At 38.3% G+C, this 18,030-nt stretch overlaps 3 protein-coding genes across 45 annotated transcripts in view; all 3 read left to right on the forward strand.

The window, feature by feature from the left end:
• LOC146459758 (cubilin-like) overlaps nt 1-18,030 on the forward strand; it is a 407,624-nt gene that overhangs the window by 61,109 nt on the left and 328,485 nt on the right. The gene's annotated exons all lie outside the window — the stretch shown is intronic.
• On the forward strand, nt 70-9,606 carry LOC146459761 (scavenger receptor cysteine-rich domain-containing protein DMBT1-like). The gene is made up of 6 exons (XM_085089034.1): nt 70-441; nt 1,775-2,128; nt 5,133-5,240; nt 5,325-5,513; nt 7,366-7,716; nt 9,224-9,606. The coding sequence occupies exons 1-6, from the start codon at nt 195-197 to the stop codon at nt 9,604-9,606; spliced, it is 1,632 nt and encodes a 543-aa protein (XP_084945160.1). The 5' UTR covers nt 70-194.
• On the forward strand, nt 11,945-17,300 carry LOC146459762 (uncharacterized). 2 transcript variants are annotated; one of them, XM_085089018.1, is made up of 4 exons: nt 11,945-12,124; nt 14,671-14,730; nt 16,176-16,532; nt 17,172-17,300. In XM_085089018.1, the coding sequence occupies exons 1-4, from the start codon at nt 12,091-12,093 to the stop codon at nt 17,291-17,293; spliced, it is 573 nt and encodes a 190-aa protein (XP_084945144.1). In that variant the 5' UTR covers nt 11,945-12,090; the 3' UTR covers nt 17,294-17,300. The 2 variants fall into 2 exon arrangements, with proteins under 2 accessions (XP_084945144.1, XP_084945145.1); XM_085089019.1 differs by lacking the exon at nt 14,671-14,730 and having other exon boundaries at nt 11,955-12,124.

Below are 18,030 nucleotides of genomic sequence, written 5' to 3' on the forward strand. Positions count from 1 at the left end.
TTGTCTTTAACTGGAAGCTGAAGTTTTGTTCCAAAGGTAAAGATTGGCTTGTATGTTGTTTTGCAGTGTGTCCAAGGTTGGCGATCCTGAATGAGACATTCGGAGTCATCACCAGTCCTTTCTACCCCAGAAATTACCCAGGCAACCAGGAATGCCGCTGGCAAATCACAGCAAGTAAAGGAAAATACGTCGTGATGATCATCGAATACATGTACATTAAAAGTTACTGTCAAGCATGCTCTTGTGATTATCTTCAAGTTCAAAATGGCTATTCTTCTGATGGTTACACTGATGAAAGAAGATGTGGTCGTTATCATGTAATATATTACTCAATGTTTGAGAGCCTGTCGGTGCTGTTTGTATCTGATGGTAGTCCCAGTAAACAGTATCGTGGATTTAAGGCAACTTATATTCAAGCAAACCACACTACCTTAATCCCTGGTGAGTAAAAAAAAACTGAGGGGGATGAGAGAAGGGAGCAAATGCTATGTCTGTGACATTAATTGACGACCATTTTCTTGCAAATTATTATGTGCCCATGCGTAAACGTTGCATATTGAGGTTGAAATCCGTAGAAAATTAACGTATACCGATGAAATGCAAGAGCTAACCAAAATTCACAAAGACGAAGTCAAAGCTGGCCAGGATGCACAATAAATTTCAGGAGATGTTATTTTCCTGTGTTATACGAGTGCTGTGAAAGGCAGCGGGAAATAGCTATAGTCGGTGTCAGTTTAAGTAAAGTATTTGACAGTTGGCGAGATCATTATTAATTCGCCGAGGTTGTTTGTTTTCTCGGTTTTATTTTGCTACCTTTAAATTTTCGGTAATTATACTTTATTTGTGATACATATGGCGGTTCGACAACAGTGTCCAGTATAATAATTAAAAGATTCATATTTGAAGCTTAAGAATCGGAAGAAAGCTCTGACAAAGAAAGCTGAGATAAAACCAAAAAGGCAAAAAACTTGAAAATAAAAGTTAACGATCAACGGACTGTAAGGTGCTTAAAAGATCTCGTATAATATCCGAGACAGAAGTGAAAGTATTTTCTTTCAGTGGAGCACGTGGTACAGTTGTCTGTTGTAAAGCGCGGGAAGAAAAAGAAGAAACCTGTCCTACCATCTTGAAAAAACACGAAAGCAGCATTGTAACAAGGCCAAAAGAAACTTTACAGAAAAAGAGAAAATTTATTCTTACTTATTTTATCGACAGAATCCTCAATTCAGTGATTCTAGATTTAATATTGTCCTTACAAAGACGATAGTAAATGCGACAAATGGCTATTGATGAAGAGCGAGTTTAGGAATTAATCGAAAGGCTTAATAATAATTATAAATTGAACAATCGCTTCTCTCATAATGTAGTCACTTAAGCTTTAGACCACGACGTTTCGAATACTTTCTGCTAGTCTTTGTCAGGCCATGAGGTCCGCTGATCACGCCTAAGTGTTTACATCACGAAGGTCGACATGTGATTGGTGGATTTCGATCCTCGCTGCTTCAGGAAGAAGCGGGCTCCTCAACTTCACCGACTATATTGTCCTCGCCGTGAGGCAAAATTAATGTTTATGGCAAAATTTATGCTCATGTTACCTGCTCTTATATTTTACCACGATGGCCAATGTCCCCTTTCACCATATTAAAAGCATTTGTGCAAGTCGTCTCACTGAGGACTGAGGACATAAATGCTGAAGTCTACTGCTTATGAAGGCAAAATATTTACTTGTTTGAGTTAATGACGGCCTGGTTAATACGTTTTCTTTCTCTCACAGCTTGTACCTCTGGGGACATTCTTACTGGATCAAGTGGATTCTTTGTGAGCCCAAACTTTCCAAACAACTTCCCTCAATACAGCAGATGTATCTGGAATATCACAGTTTCCAGTGGCTACATCATTAAGCTCACTTTTCATCATTTTGTATTGGATCAATATCCATACGGTGCTCGTGTCACCATCACAAATGTAGCTTCAGATGATAACAGACAGCCATTTCAGCTCTATGGTCAGTCTGTTCCTTCTCCAGTGTACTCTGTGGGAAATTCAATTCAGGTGATATTTACCACATCAACTGATCAGTTCTCAGGGTTTAATGCCTCCTACAATACAGCTATTACTAGTCAGTCAGGTGAGCCTACTTCCACATGTTTAATTGTCTTCATCATAGTAATTGTGTGAGTTATCACAAAGTTTTGTTAGTGCGTAGAAATGGGAGGGACTTCATGTCGACATCATCTTCGAAATCGCTACAAACATCAACAATTAATGTTATACAGTGTGTATAGACTGCGATGGGTAATTAATAGCACTAACTGTTGACTGGCTGCCCGAAGAATACCTCAGTGCTGTAAAGGAGAGATCAAAATTCTAACAAATTTGCATATTAACAATGCAATATATGAGTTGCTCTTAGTAGCTTATTTAAGCAATAAAAGATTATCAAAATGAATTAAATACGCCGATTATTTCACCGTAGTGATTTCCTTTGATTTTTTCTTTATTTGTTTTGTATGAGTTTGAGAAGATTTTAATGCAAAGCCCCGTTGATGCTGAGAGGAATTTTTGCATATTTTACACGAATTAATGACCAGTTCAGAAATTCGTTCTTTTCCTTTCCTCAAATTTCTTGAAAGCTGTAGTTAATAATTTCCAAACTATCCTCCCAAACGTTTTCCTGAGGAAAGGTATCTAGATTATTAATTTTTTAAACCGAGTAAGGGATACTTAAAAACTATAAACAATTTTCCATAAAACTTATTTACAGCAACTTATTGCTTAGTTGTTGATGTAACTGAACCGCGCCCAATGTCACATGACCTAAGTTGATGGCGCTTTTTGTCTAAATGTTTTTTGGGCTCGAGGATAAGAAAATGGGTTCTGGGTGACTGTATTAAGAGAGACTTTTAACTGAACAGCTCCTTATAAATCTGCCAAAAAAAATGCATTATAGAAATAGGTTTTATCTGCTTCTGCTGCAAAACCACTAGGCTTTCTCAAATTCGCCCGCTTGTTTCGCTAGATCTCTGACGATCGCGCTTCCTGCTTGTAAGAAAGTTGCACAATCGCACCTCGCGCTCTCTGAGCTCGACTTGTAACATTTCTCAAAAACCGCGATATAAAGCAAGATAACGTACTTCATACCTCATACCCTTCACGCAATGTTAAATTAAGAGCTGCTAAGGACCCAACATTTGAAGGCAGTTGATATAAATTGTCAAATCTGATCATATAACAAGGCTGGTAGAAAAAGAACACTAAGTAAACACAATGCTTTATACTTCTCAATCGTGAGCATTCAATTAAAAAATTATGCATTTTATACTCTCCTTTTTAGCCCTTTTAGGACTTTGGGAATGGGAGGGGTGGGGGGGGGGGAGAGCGGATTGTGCTCGAGTCAACTTTGCGCATGAATAACATTTTTGATATTTACGCAAACGTCATAAAGCTTCAGAACTTTTTAAGAGATTGATGTAGAAAGAAATTGCTGTGGTGGGCTTGCATATATATATATGCATGTGTTCTTTTGCCGTTACCATGACAACCAACTTTTGACAGGCAATTTTTTCAGAAAATGGAAAATCCCTTTTTAAAATAAAGAGAAATTACTTTTGCTACTGTAACTTTTGTGTTTTTAGGTTATTTTGTTCGAGGAACGAAAACACTTCCTAATTTCGGTACGGTCTCTACGTACAACCAGGAAATTTTGAGATTTCGTCGTATGAAGACTGCAGATTGTCCACCCCTCAAGATTTTTTCAGGGGCTTTGGACCTCGTTGTCGCGCACCTCGTTTTCGTGTCCGCATCATAAAGCAAACGATCGTGTTTCATTGTAAAAAGTCTGCAGCGGCCATTGACCCGAAGCAGAACACGAACGAAAGTCGATAGAGTTTGTGTAAAGCTGCCAGCATACTGTGTTCGTCTCACAACTCAAGTTAAGTGGCTTCGTTTTTTTCACTCTTGGACGAACGAGGACATATACGGGATCGTTTGCAATGAACAATACGGTAGCCACAGTTTTTATCTCTCTGAATTCATAAGGTTTCTCCTATATTTTTTTAAGCTTGTACATGTACAAGGCTTTCAATATGCTAATTAGCCCTGAACATTCAAGATGTTTATCGTTCCATAGCGCCGGGATTTTCGGATATTGTATAAGAAATACCTTTTTTATTGTTAGTAAATAGTAGTAGCAAGTAGAAATAAATAGTATACCGTCTTGTATCAAAGTACGTTCCTCAATGATTAAAGACGTAGCCCGATATCTTGCAAATGTCACGCAACCTGAATTATACTTTTGCTCTATCAGATCCGTCACGTTCCCGACTTATCAAGGAATATCGAAGGTCCTCTGCTTGCAGGGTATCACGTACTCGGGTTTGCCCCTAATCTCGTAGCTTCGGGGTAAAAGAGTAAAATAATCCCTCATGCTCGGGATGTTTCTTCACCCTCAAAGTTAAGACTTTTGTTCGCCCATTAGCTTTGCTTTATTCAGACTAGCTAAGCAGCAGTAGAACTGTGGTTATTAATTTGGAAAAGGAACTTTAAATATTCTGTGAAGAAAAAAGCTGCATAAAGAGTAAAACGAACGAAAAAAAGTCAAATTAAAACAAACAGGAAAGGGCCCACCATACCTAAGTTTTGTGCTAAGTAAGGAATCGAACGCACTCCAATAATCTGTGATTATTGCTAGTACTGGTGTTTCATTATTGGTTTTGATTACTTTTTGCTTAATTAACGCGCTTTCATGAAGTTTTAGGGAATCAAGAAATCCATGATGGTGGTTCCAAGACGGCTGCCATTTGGGAATCATGACTTAATTTTCACGTAAGACGCGCCATCTATCCTCCAAGCCTCATTGTACTAACTTCTATTATTGCAAAGTTATGAAAGGGTGGAGGGAGCGAAATCTGCTCTCCTCCCCTCCGCCCGGTCTGACAGACAAAGGAAAGCCCGGTCTAAATAGGGTTAAGGTGGTTATAACTGTTGTGATCGCTCAATTTGGTCAATACGTAACTCTTTGGCCAAACGTTGTTAGAGTGTATTTTGAAGTATTCTTCAAAACATTTTTTTTTAAACTCGAGACTGAAGTTTACGTTGGAAAGGTAAAGATTGACTTGTGCATTGTTTTGCAGTGTGTCCAAGGTTGGCGATCCTGAATGAGACATCCGGAGTCATCACCAGTCCTTTCTACCCCAGAAATTACCCAGGCAACCAGGAATGCCGCTGGCAGATCACAGCAAGTACAGGAAAACACGTCGTGATGATCATCGAATACATGTACATTAAAAGTTACTGTTATACATGCTCTTGTGATTATCTTCAAGTTCAAAATGGCTTCTCTTCTGATGGTTACACTAATGAAAGAAGATGTGGTCGTTATTATGTTAATGTAATATATTACTCAATGTTTGAGAGCCTGTCGGTGCTGTTTGTATCTGATGGTAGTTCCAGCAAACAGTATCGTGGATTCAAGGCAACTTATATTCAAGCAAACCACACTACCTTAATCCCTGGTAAGTAAAAAAAAAAAAAAAAAAAATGAGGGATGAGGGATGGGAGCAAATTCAATGGCTGTGACATTAATCGACGACCATTTTCTTGCAAATTATTATGTGCCCATGCGTAAACGTTTCATCTTGACTTGAGGTTGAAATCTGTAGGAAATTAATGTATACCGATAAACACAAGAGATAACCAAAATTTACAAAGACAAAGTTGTCAAATCAAAACTGGCCAGGATGCACACTAATTTTCAAGAAATGGTATTTTCCTCTAGCTGTTATATATTAGTGTTTTAAAACGCAGCGGGAAATGCTCGGTGACAGTTTAAGTAGACTATTTGACAGTTGGCGAGTCAGTTTTCATTCGCCGAGGAGACGAGACAATAGAGAGCTTAAGAACTACGTTTACAGCAAACGGCAAACGTGAGATATCCTATATCAAAGGCCAGCATTAGTTTGCTCTACCGCATTCTCATCTTTGTAGTCTTTATTTCAAGAAAACATAAACGCAAATCTAACGTTTGCCGTTTGCCGTTTTCCCATTCCCAGTCTCTCTAGATATATAATTTCCGCTCCGCGATATTTTCAACGAAAAATATTGCATTTTTGGTATAATGTAGTTCATCGTTAATCATGTCTTTTCGACGAGTTTCTCTCGTCCTCATCGACAGCAGACATAGATAACGTTTACGACACTTCACTGATCTGATACGCTAATAGCAGTTCCGTTCAAAAGGCTAATCACGTTTCTATAACCTTATGGAACAGTGAACAAAGTGCCCCCCTTTAGTAACACAACACATTACGATTGTGACTTGTTTTTACTAGTCTTGAGGTCACTGTTATAAGTTTGACACATTCACTCCATGTCCCAGAGTACTAGAAAGATAGATAGATAGATAGATAGATAGATAGATAGATAGATAGATAGATAGATAGATAGATAGATAGATAGATAGATAAATACTTTATTAACATGTACATGGTAGCCATTGGCTAAATTACGCACAATAATTGTATACACTAAGGGGAAAAAAAGCTTTAAAATGCTAGAGATACTAAAAAATATTTTACAAGATATACAACCTAATAAACATTCTTATTGTTGTTAATTAATTACACTTAATGGCAATAACAATCACACTGAATGAAGAGGAGAACGATGGTCTTAAGTATCATGATATTTGATTAGAAATTAATTAATAGACACCATACACCTTTCTGACTCTTTCCGTTTTACAGCAAGAAATTTAGTCAATAAAATTGTGGCACACTTTTCTCGAAATGAAGGCCGTGTCGAATGTATTTAGAGAAAATTTATATTAACATATTTCCTTGACAGAATCTTCAATTCAGCGATTCTAGATCGGTTTAATTTTGTCCTTACAAAGACGATGATAAGGAAAACAAATGGCTATTGACGGAGAGCGAGTTAAGGAATTCATTGAAAGGCTTAATAATATAAATTGAGCAATCGTTTGTCTCACAATGTAGTCACTTAAGTTGAGAAAACAGTTTCTTTCCGAAGCAGCTTGAATCGATTTCTTCCAATAACATGTCGACCCTCGTGATCATGATGTAAACGCTGAAGCGTGATCAATCGACCTCATCGCCTGATAAAGACTAGCAGAAAGTGGTCGAAAGTTCGTGAACTATAACTTTAGTGAAAACATCGTCTATGCCGTGTGAAAATTGTTATTTTATCAAGTATTGCCATCATATTTTACCACGATGGACAACGCCGGGAAGTCGTCTCACTGAGAACTGAGGGCATAAATACTGAACTCTACTGCTTATTGGGGCAATAATATTTACTAGTTTGAGTTAATGACGGCCTGGCTGATACGTTCTTTTTCCTTCACAGCTTGTACCTCTGGAGACATTCTTACTGGATCAAGTGGATTCTTTGCGAGCCCAAACTTTCCAAACAACTTTCCTCAATACAGCAGATGTATCTGGAATATCACAGTTCCTAGTGGCTACATCATTAAGCTCACTTTTCATCATTTTGTATTGGATCAATATCCATACGGTGCTCGTGTCACCATCACAAATGTAGCTTCAGATGATAACAGACAGCCATTTCAGCTCTATGGTCAGTCTGTTCCTTCTCCAGTGTACTCTGTGGGGAATTCAATTCAAGTGATATTAACTACCTTAACAGAGCAGCACTCAGGGTTCAACGCCTCTTACACGGCCATTACTTATGAGTCAGGTAAGCCTACTTCCGTATATATAGTTATTTACTTTTATCATTACGGTTGTGTGGGTAGTCACAAAGGTTTACTAATACGTAGAGATGGGGATGGGGAGGGGTGGGGGAGCTTTGCGCCCTTATCATGAAGAAAGCCTAATAGAAAAAGGAGAAAAAAAATAGAAACCTCTGTCAATGTTTAGACAGATGGCAATTTTCGTCTAAATGTTTGTTGGGCTCGAGGATAAGAGAATAGGTTTTGGGTGACTGTATTAAGAGAGAATTTTAACTGAACAGGTTATAAATCTGCCAAGAAAATGAATTTACAGAAATAGGTTTTATCTGCTTCTACTGTAAAACCACTAGACTTCCTCAAAGTCGCTCGCTCGCCTCGCTCTGACGATCGTGCTTCGCGCTTCTTAGCAAGGTGCACGATCAAGCTTCGCGCTCTCTGAGATCGACTTGTAAGCAAGTCTACAAAACCGCGAAATAAGCAAGCTAACGTACTTCATACTTCATACCCTTCACACAACGTTAAATTGTGAGCTGCTTAGGAGCCAACATTTGCAGTCAGTTTATAGAAATCGGTACATCTGATCCTAGAGCAAAGCTGCTAGAAAAAGAACACCAAGTAAACATAATGCTTTATACTTGTCAATTGTGAGCATTTAATTAAAAATTATGCATTTAATACTTTCCTGTTCTAGACTTAAGGGGGGGGGGGGGGGGGGAAGCGGATTGTGCCCGCGGCAACCTTGAACATGAATAACATTTTTGATATTTGCGCAAACGTAATGAAACTCTAGGCCCCGGTTGTTAAAAGAGCGGATAGTGCTATCTAGCGGACAAAATGTACTCCAATCAATACATTTTATCCGCTGGATAGTGATTTATCCACTGAATTAAGTTATCCGCTCTTTGAAAAACTGAAGCCAGAACTTTATAGGAGATTTATTCAGGCACAAATCTCTGTGGTCAGCTAGTGTTCCTTCCATGTTACCGTGACAACCAATTTTTGAAAGGCAATTTTTTCAGAAAACGGAAAATCCCTTTTTAAAATAAAGAAAAACTACTTTCGCTACTGTAACTTTTGTGTTTTTAGCTCATATTTGTGTTCCTATATTGGTTTTGATTACTTTTTGCTCAATTAATTAATCTAGAAAACCATGATTACAGTTCCAAGACGGCCGCCATTTGGGAATCATGACTTAATTTTCACGTAAGACGCGCCATCTATCCTCCAAGCCTCATTGTACTAACGTCTATTATTGCGAAGTTATGAAAGGGTGGAGGGAGCGAAATCTGCTCTCCTCCCCTCCACCCAGTCCGAAAGACAAAGGAAAGCCCGGTCTAAATAGGGTTAAGGTGGTTATAACTGTTGTGATCGCTCAATTTGGTCAATACGTAACTCTTTGGCCAAACGCTGTTACAGTGTATTTTGAGGTATTCTTCAAAACATTTTTTTTTTTAACTCGGGACTGAGGTTTACGTTGGAAAGGTAAAGATTGACTTGTGTGTTGTTTTGCAGTGTGTCCAAGGTTGGCGATCCTGAATGAGACATCCGGAGTCATCACCAGTCCTTTCTACCCCAGAAATTACCCAGGCAACCAGGAATGCCGCTGGCAGATCACAGCAAGTACAGGAAAACACGTCGTGATGATCATCGAATACATGTACATTAAAAGTTACTGTTATACATGCTCTTGTGATTATCTTCAAGTTCAAAATGGCTTTTCTTCCGATGGTTACACTAATGAAAGAAGATGTGGTCGTTATCATGTAATATATTACTCAATGTTTGAGAGCCTGTCGGTGCTGTTTGTATCTGATGGTAGTTCCAGCAAACAGTATCGTGGATTCAAGGCAACTTATATTCAAGCAAACCACACTACCTTTTTCCCTGGTAAGTAAAAAAATAAATAAGTAAATAAATAAAAAAAGGGGGGGTGGGGGGGGGAAAGACGAAGGAAGGGAGCAAATTCCATTGTTGTCACATTAATCGATGACTATTTTCTTGCAAATTATTATGTGCCCATGCGTAAATGTTGCATGTTGAAATTGAAATATGCAGAAAACTAATGTATACCGATGACTTTTTTCTTTTAATTTTACTTTTTATTCGTGATACACATGGCATTTCCACTACTGTGTCCAGTATATTAAATAGAAAACCCTTTTTGAAGCTGAAGGCTGAGAAGAAAATTCTGACGCAGAAAGCTGAGATACAACGAAAAATACAAAAAGGTTAAAAGATAAAAGTTGACAATCAGCCAGACTCTTAAATGCATAAAAGAACACAAATGACACTCGAGGTAGAAGCGAAAGTATTTTTTTTCACTCGAGCAAGTGGTCAAGTGTGTGTTGAACCGCGTGGGAAAAGAAAAAAAAAGAAACTTGTCCTACCATCTTAAAAAAAACAACAAAAAAACAAAAACAAAAAAAACAAAAAAAAAACACGAAAAAGCATTGTAACAAGGCCGAAAGAAAATTTATTCTATTTTATTTTCTTGACAGAATCCTTAAGTCAGCGATTCTAGATTTAATTTTGTCCTTTCAAATACGCTGATAAAGGCATCAAATGCTTATTGACAGGGAGCGGGTGTAGGAGTTCATTTAAAGGCTTAGTTATATTTATTGAGCAATCGTTTGTCTCACGATGTAGTCACTTAAGTTGTGGAGACAGTTTCTTTCCGAAGCAGCTTGGATCGATTTCTTCCAATAACATGTCGACCCTCGTGATGTAAACACTGAAGCGTGATCAGTCGAGCTCATCGCCTGATGAAGACTAGCAGAAAGTGGTCGAAAACTCGTGAACTATAGCTTTAGTTAATACATTGTCCATGCCGTGAGTCATTCTAAGTCATGCTCGTATTAGAAGTGTTAGTGGTAACAAACTTTAATGCTGGGCCGCGTAACGCTTAGAAATAGATGACAGAAAAGTTTTTAAAATCAAAGGACTAACCTCTACAGTGAAGTTTAAGTGTCGAAGTAAACTTATCAATTTTTTAACCGAGCATTAGCACTAAGAAGGAAAATAACGCGAGACAACGAAAGAGACCTTGCGGGAAAACTGAACTGGGCACTTTCATACTCAACTAAGTTGCTTACGTTTTGCTACTGAAACTTACTAACTTTAGTATTGTCGTAATCTTTCGCTTCGTGAGTTGCCTAATTCGAGTCAACTCATTTTTACCATGGTGTGTGTGCGATGCGTGACAATAGGCCTTATGACGATTTTCGACGCCATTTTGACGAGTAGGTAAACAGGCTCGAAATAACAGTGTTTATATAGAAATCCGATGTCACATAGTTTTCACAAAACATCGTTGAAAAATTCATGAATTGGAAACTTTAGGCGCTAGGAAAAGGATTTAAAAAAAAACTTGGAGGGATGTAGCTGTGCCAGAAAGCGTCCAGTCGTGTTTTGAACTTTCCATACAATTCCCTGTATTTTTTTTTCCGCGAGGTATTTTTAGAGCAGTTCACGGCTGGTTCGCTCTACAGACAAATGTATGGAAAGTTCAAAACACGACTGGACGCTTTTTGGCACATGTAAATCCATCCGATTTTTTTTTCTTAAAATCCTTTTCTGGTGCCAAAAGTTTCCAATTCATCAATTTTTCAGAAGCGATGTTTTATGAAAATTATTTGACTTCGAATTTCCATACAAACACTGTTATTTCACGCCTGTTTGCCTACTCGTCAAAATGGCGTCGAAAACCGTGATAAGGCCTATATATATTGTACGACGTATAATATCAGAAAACTCAACACTGTTCAACATAAAAACCGGAAAACTCAGTTACACGAAGAGAAATAAAATATTACTTAACTTTCAGCTAACAGGCACGCGCATCTAAATTGGTTTAAACACTGCTGAAATTTGTCACCCTTTACGGAGAAAACAATTATGAGGAAACGTATTGAGTAATCACCAAGAGAGCGTCGTTTATCTTGAAACGAACAAATGACGTGTTGCACTCTTGCTTGCTGCGGCTGCAACAAACTAATATCATCGGTTACAACTTGGGTTAATAAATCACCTATAACTCCTGATACAACTAACACCTTTCTCAAATGTCCGTCTCATGTTGCAGTGGAGCCATCAACAGTCAACTAGAACTGCAGCGACTAAGAAAACCGACAACACGGAAGTAGTCATTTATTCACCATGTTTTTTTTCTCCATGGTTGATGCGGAGAAAACATGTCAGTTAGAGTTAATTTCTCAGGAGTTTTCATTTTGCTTATTTATCGCTGATGCCTGCTTGTTGTACTAAAGTAATATTCAGAGACACATCGAACACATTTCCAAACATTTTCTGAACCATAAGCCTAGCCTACTAGCTGCTGAATTATCTAAACCTTTTCAGCAACAAGCAAAGCACCGACTACGATGCCAGGACGCCCATCCACGAGTTCTTCTTCAGGTAATTAATAAAATTTATGAGACAAGCTTTACAGGCTGAAACTGAACGTGGAGATTTCTTCGTGTAGTCATTCGTTTTTCATACCACTTTAAAACTTGCGCACTAAGGCCTTGTAGAGAAGTCAAAGATTTAAAAGTGGAACCACGTTTGACTTCCTCTGTAAACTTCGATGTCATAAAAAAAGAGAATCTTTGCTGACGTCACTGTTAAACATTTTGCCTCATTAGCATACAATCGAACCTCCATGTGCGACCACCTCCCATAACCGACCACCTATTCAAAATACCAAATTTTTCCCAGGCAAAGCCCTATGGTTGGAACCTCTCGTAAGCGACCGCGACCACTGTTGTAAGCGACCACTTGACACATGGTGTGCTCTCTATGTTCGCTGTATGTAATACACCACTCGGAGTTTATGAGGAACTTTTAATGACAACCAAGCACTCTTCGTATTGTAACTTGGAATATGTATGCAATAAATTCTCTTCGATTAAGTTGATGTGTCGGACCTGTTTCCGGAAGAGCCCCCCACTAGTTCGACTCTCGTAAGCGACCACTAAATCTTGGCATTTTCGGTGGTCGCTGACGGGAAGTTCGACTGTAATTCAAACAACAAGCGACGAACAAATTGACACCATTAAAGTTACCGTGTACCTTCAGAAAGACATCTTTTAGAATTTCATTTTTTTAGATAAAAATAAACTTCCCAGTAAGTTCTTACAAACAAAAAAAGAATTTTAGAAAAAGAGTGAGTATTTGCCGAGAAATTGGGACGTAAGCGATTTCCACCGGAAGTTAAATGTTACTTTGATTGACAGTATATTGCTGCCGCTGTAACCACCCGTTGCGATAATTGTGCGAACGGTCTTTCTATAGTCTTGAATCCCTCACGTTCTCGCACTTCGAATGCCCTGTATTTAGTGGAAAAACTTGCGTTTGTTCGAGTACGACACTGAAGTAAAAGAAGACAAAAGCTTTAAGCTACACTTTAAAGTAGGTAAAGGGCTTAAAATCATCCAGCGAAGCGAAAATTTGGAGACGTGCTTGTTTCAATTCGCGAGTCCGTGAATCGCGCTTCATGAGCTTCCTTTTTATTATTTGCGGCTGAACGTTATCAGATAACTTGTGTTCGGGTGTGCAAAACTTACAAGTCTCTGCAAGCGGAAACAAAACAAAATCGACGAGCCCGTACAACAAACACCGCAGATATCCAACAAAATGGTAAGGGATTTAATTACTCTGGAACCTCAAGTACGTGCAAAGCTGCGAGAAAATTTTCACAAGAGGTGACCGGAAGAAAAAGTAGCTTGCAAAATGATTGGCTAATTTTCCATAAAGGCGTTAGGGGGCGGTACTTGTTTGTGTAGCAAGAATCTTTTACAAGTGCTCTTTTCTCAAACTTTAATTTTTGCTTGGAGGGGACACTTTCAAGAATAGGTCTTATCACGGTTTTCGACGCCATATTGACGAGTAGGCAAACAGGCTTGAAATAACAGTGTTTGTATGGAAATCCAACGTCAAATAATTCTCATAAAACATCACTTCTGAAAAATTCATGAATTGGAAACTTTTGGCACTAGGAAAAGGAGTTTAAGAAAAAAATTGGAGGGATGTAGCTGTGCCAGAAAGCGTCCAGTCGTGTTTTGAACTTTCCATACAGTTGTCTGTAAAGCGAAACAGCCGTGACTGTTACTAAAAATAGTTCGCGGGAAAAAATACAGGGAAATGTATGGAAAGTTCAAAACACGACTGGAAACTCTCTGGCACAGCTATATCCCTCCAATTTTTTTCTTAAACCATTTTTCCTAGTGCCAAAAGTTTCCAATTCATGAATTTTTCAGAAGCGATGTTTTATGAAAATTATTTGACATCGGATTGCCATACAAACACTGTTATTTCAAGCCTGTTTGCCTACTCGTCAAAATGGCGTCGAAAACCGTGATAAGGCGTATTACGACTCAACAACGATTTGGTCGATTTCAGTTAAATTTGGCCAGATGCTAGAAAAATAAATAACCAAAAAAAACCTGTCGGGGAATTCGATAATTCTAAAAACCCTTTCCTTGAAAGCCATTTCTTGTGCGAAAATGTTTTGTAACTTTTGAACAAAATCGAATTAAGGAAAACCCCGACATGTTTTTTTAAGCTTTTGGGATCCTGACCTGGAAAAAAAAACAAACTTCCAAAATATAAAAATTGCATTGAGTTGGAACTCTTGAGAGACGATCTGGACCTTCAAGTTCCGACTTTACGAAAAACCTGGGAATTTATTTTCTTGGAAAAGCAATAAAATATTTGAATAACCAGTTCTATAAGCTTTAATTTGATATGGGGTTTTGGGTATCTGTGATGTAACTGAGAGGCACTATATCCGTTTAACTGAAGCCACCCCTGAAGGTACACGGTAACCTTAATTGAAAGAGCATGTTACACTTGGTGATCAGCTTTCAAACACTGTAAAAATTTACAAACGATGAATCGTTTAGTGGCAAGACTTGCCACCCAGCCTTTGTAAAACCCTGAACGCTACTTTGCCTTCTTTGTAGTGGCAACAAGCGAAGCACCAACTACGCTGCCAGCATCTCCATCCTCAAGTTCGCCTTCAGGTAATTGTTTTTTTAAGAAACAAGTTTTACAGGCTGAAGACGTGCAGGGTTTCCTCGTGTATTCATTCCTTATCTTATCGATTCAAAAGCTTATGACTTGGACATTAAGGCCTTGTAAAGAAGTAAATTACATTTAAAAATAGAGACCCGTTGGACTTCCTCTGTAATCTAAGGTGTCATAGAGATGGAGAATCTTTGCTGACGTCACTGTTAACATTTTGCCTTACTCACAGCATATTTCAAACAACAGGCTACGAACAAATAGAAACCATAACCTCAAAAAAGAATGTCAAACTTGTTAGCCAGGGTGAATGTCAGTGCGATTTGTTAAATCTCGGAGAAGTCAGCTTTCAAAGACCAAAAATTTACAAATAATGTATCTTTGTCTTGCCACCCACCCAAGCATTCTTTGTGATATCATGATCGATACTTTGAAAGATATTTAACCTATTATCATATCAAAAACTAGTTAACATATCAATCTTAATCAAGTGTTCAGAGAGTACTAAGTTTGGCAAACTATTTTTATTTACAGAGTGCATTTATTTATATCTAACTTTGTCTTTTCTGCTAATGTTGCTAATTAAGCAAATAAGGAAACAAAGATTCTCCTATAGAACGACAAACTTACCTTCCACGAGGAATATGATTCAATGCACGAGGATCCAAACGCAGTGTTCCGATTTAATCTTAATCAAAAGATTTTCATAGTAACAATGGCAATTACTGATATACTAGAACACAGGGAAATAAACAAGAGCGCTAAAAGTTTGTGTCATCACCTTTCTAAATACAGAACCCGGGCGATGCGGCACCTGTTAACGCAGTTAAAACTGGAGAAAAAAAAAAAAAAAAAAAAGAAGAAGACGAAGAAGGAAAAACAATATCATTGATTTAATATACGTTCAATAGTAGTTGCATTAAGAAAGCCGTATCGCGTATTGCTCATCAAAGCAGTTTGCTTCACGTGAGTTTTGGCATTAGCAAAAAGAGAAAAGAACGGTAGAAAAACATATCCACCTCGTGTAATCACCCATGCACGGAAACCATTTCTGTTGCGAAACTTTTCATACATAACAAAGATTATTGTGACAGGTTAGAGCGCAGTGATATTTACCAGGGTCCTGACTCATCTAGCCAAGTGACAATTTATTCCTTTCCAAACTCTTCAATTGAGCAAGCCCCGGAACGTCCTCATAGTAGATAGCAAACAATATTCTTTGCACCTCTGCTGCATAGTGATAAAGGCAGAGACCAAAGTTTTCCATTTTTGAGATTTAGTTCCAGAGAATGATTTATGGCAGTTAGAAAACCGCATAAAACGTGTTCAGCTGCTGTACTTGACCTCACATAGAAACCAGCAAATGCGCAGAAAGGATATGCGCAGCAGCAACAAAAGGAGGAAACATCCTTACTTACTATAGATTCTGTTGTCTCCTTTGTAGAAACGCCTCCTGAGAAGAAGTTTAGAGCAACAATTAGCGTGGATGAAATTTACAAGTCTGCTTATGTCAACCTCAACTCGGAAGAATCTGTTGCCTTTATTTCAAATTTTAAGAGAAACGTAGACCCTATCTTCCGTGCACAACTGTCAAATTTTGAGCGCGTTGACGTCATAAGTCTTTCAAGTGGAAGCGTGGTGGTAGATTTTGACATTGTGGTGCAGAAATCTTCAAATGCTACTGAAGATAACGTTGTTGGCGTCTTAATAGAAGCTAACAGTACTGGAAGTCTGGGATACAGGCTGACAGGGGAGATAACCGTAGACGAACTGCAAAACTCACCCAGTACAAAAACTGCAGGTAAGAAGTGTTACTGGCAAATACCGACAGTAAGGGGATAGCCCTGACAAGCCTAGCGCTTCCCCAGGTCTGGCTATCTTAGTATACAATGTCAAGGAGAACTAACTATTTAATTTCCAGTTCTGCCCTCCTTGATCGGTAAATATACTGTACAGGAGAGAATACTGCGTATTATCTATCCTAATTTACATCATGATAGTGCATATGCTTTATCTGCGTCTAGTTCCGTTTTAACAAGAAGAGAAGATGCGTGCGCTTTCGTTCATCTCGCAGGCTTGCTTTATGTCCCAGCCGCTTTTATTTCTTGTCTCGCATTGAAAACCTCTCATAGTGCAACCACTTCTTCGGTTAATAGAACATTTTCTTACGCAAAAACCGTCGCTGCATCTGGGTTTTTTAGACGTGATTTACTGGTTACGATGTCATGATTCAGCTATGCGTACAGAGAACCATTCAAAGCTTTTCATTTTCTATATCATTTTTTTTTGTGTGTGTGGATATTAGTATGAAATGCGCTAAAGAGGATATATAGAGGGTGAATTATGGACGCGCGAATGATGTCTAGCGACGTGGTGGGTTATGTTCCGGCGGTGTGGGAAACTTCGTCTTTATCATTCTTCCTTACTTTTATCACCACAGAGCCATCATCACCCACCACTGCAACAAGGAAAAAACCGACAACATGTAAGTGTTTTATGCCCGTTAATTTGTTTGTTTTCTTCTCAACTAGATATTCCTTGTTTTCTGCATTGACTAACTAGAGCAAATCACGCATGCGCATAAGACGTTCGAATGGCTGTGTATGACAAGATAGTACTTGCTGGTCAGACAAACTTTATTAATGTTGTAGTTGTTTTGACTTTATCAAAATTTCATTCTTTTTCTTTAAAGTCGTTTAGTGTAACTGAATTTTTGATGCCTCTATAAGTGCCTTTGTTTAATGTTTGTTTGCGCGTATAGAAAAACCATATGGCTAAGGGACGCTTAACTAGTTTAACCGAGTTTGCACAACTTGCATGACTATATTCAGTGTTCGAACAAAGTGCACGCTTGTTTAGTATCTTCCACTTAATTCAGCTTCATGGGAACTTGTTTACGGCTTTTTTATGTATTACACTTGCTAAACCAAAACGCAAGTTTAATGTAATGCAATCTGATCATGAATCAGGAATTCAAGATTTCTCCCTGATCAGGAAGGTCTTGAACTCCTCTCTTTATTAAGCCTCGAATTTAAGTTTTCAGAAAACTTAAGTTCGAGTGATATTTTAAGACCTCAGTTTGAATGCAAGCTTTTATAGTAACGCAAAAGCACTGTATTCAACTGTAGAGATTTTCAGCGTTGAATTTCAACCTTCAATGGCTTCAATTCAACCGCAGTGTTCTGGACGCAAGGCCTTTTGTGATTCAGGCTTTTTTTAAAAAAAAGTATGGAATCGAAGGCTCAAGTCCGAAAATCCCACAATGCATTTTGAGTTTTGCCAAGCAAAACCTCTAAATG

The sequence above is a fragment of the Pavona decussata genome, unplaced genomic scaffold, assembly GCF_977016875.1.
Source record: "Pavona decussata unplaced genomic scaffold, jaPavDecu1.1 SCAFFOLD_217, whole genome shotgun sequence".
Classification (NCBI taxonomy): domain Eukaryota; kingdom Metazoa; phylum Cnidaria; class Anthozoa; order Scleractinia; family Agariciidae; genus Pavona; species Pavona decussata.

What these genes read in the sequence shown, in the direction of transcription:
- LOC146459761 (XM_085089034.1), top strand. Translation starts at nt 195, where the DNA reads ATGATCATCGAATACATGTACATTAAAAGTTACTGTCAAGCATGCTCT. An exon ending in CCACACTACCTTAATCCCTG is followed by an intron (nt 442 to 1,774) that starts GTGAGTAAAAAA and finishes TTTCTCTCACAG; the next exon opens with CTTGTACCTCTGGGGACATT. An exon ending in CCACACTACCTTAATCCCTG is followed by an intron (nt 5,514 to 7,365) that starts GTAAGTAAAAAA and finishes TTTCCTTCACAG; the next exon opens with CTTGTACCTCTGGAGACATT.
- LOC146459762 (XM_085089018.1), top strand. Translation starts at nt 12,091, where the DNA reads ATGCCAGGACGCCCATCCACGAGTTCTTCTTCAG. An exon ending in ATCCACGAGTTCTTCTTCAG is followed by an intron (nt 12,125 to 14,670) that starts GTAATTAATAAA and finishes CCTTCTTTGTAG; the next exon opens with TGGCAACAAGCGAAGCACCA. An exon ending in ACCCAGTACAAAAACTGCAG is followed by an intron (nt 16,533 to 17,171) that starts GTAAGAAGTGTT and finishes TTATCACCACAG; the next exon opens with AGCCATCATCACCCACCACT.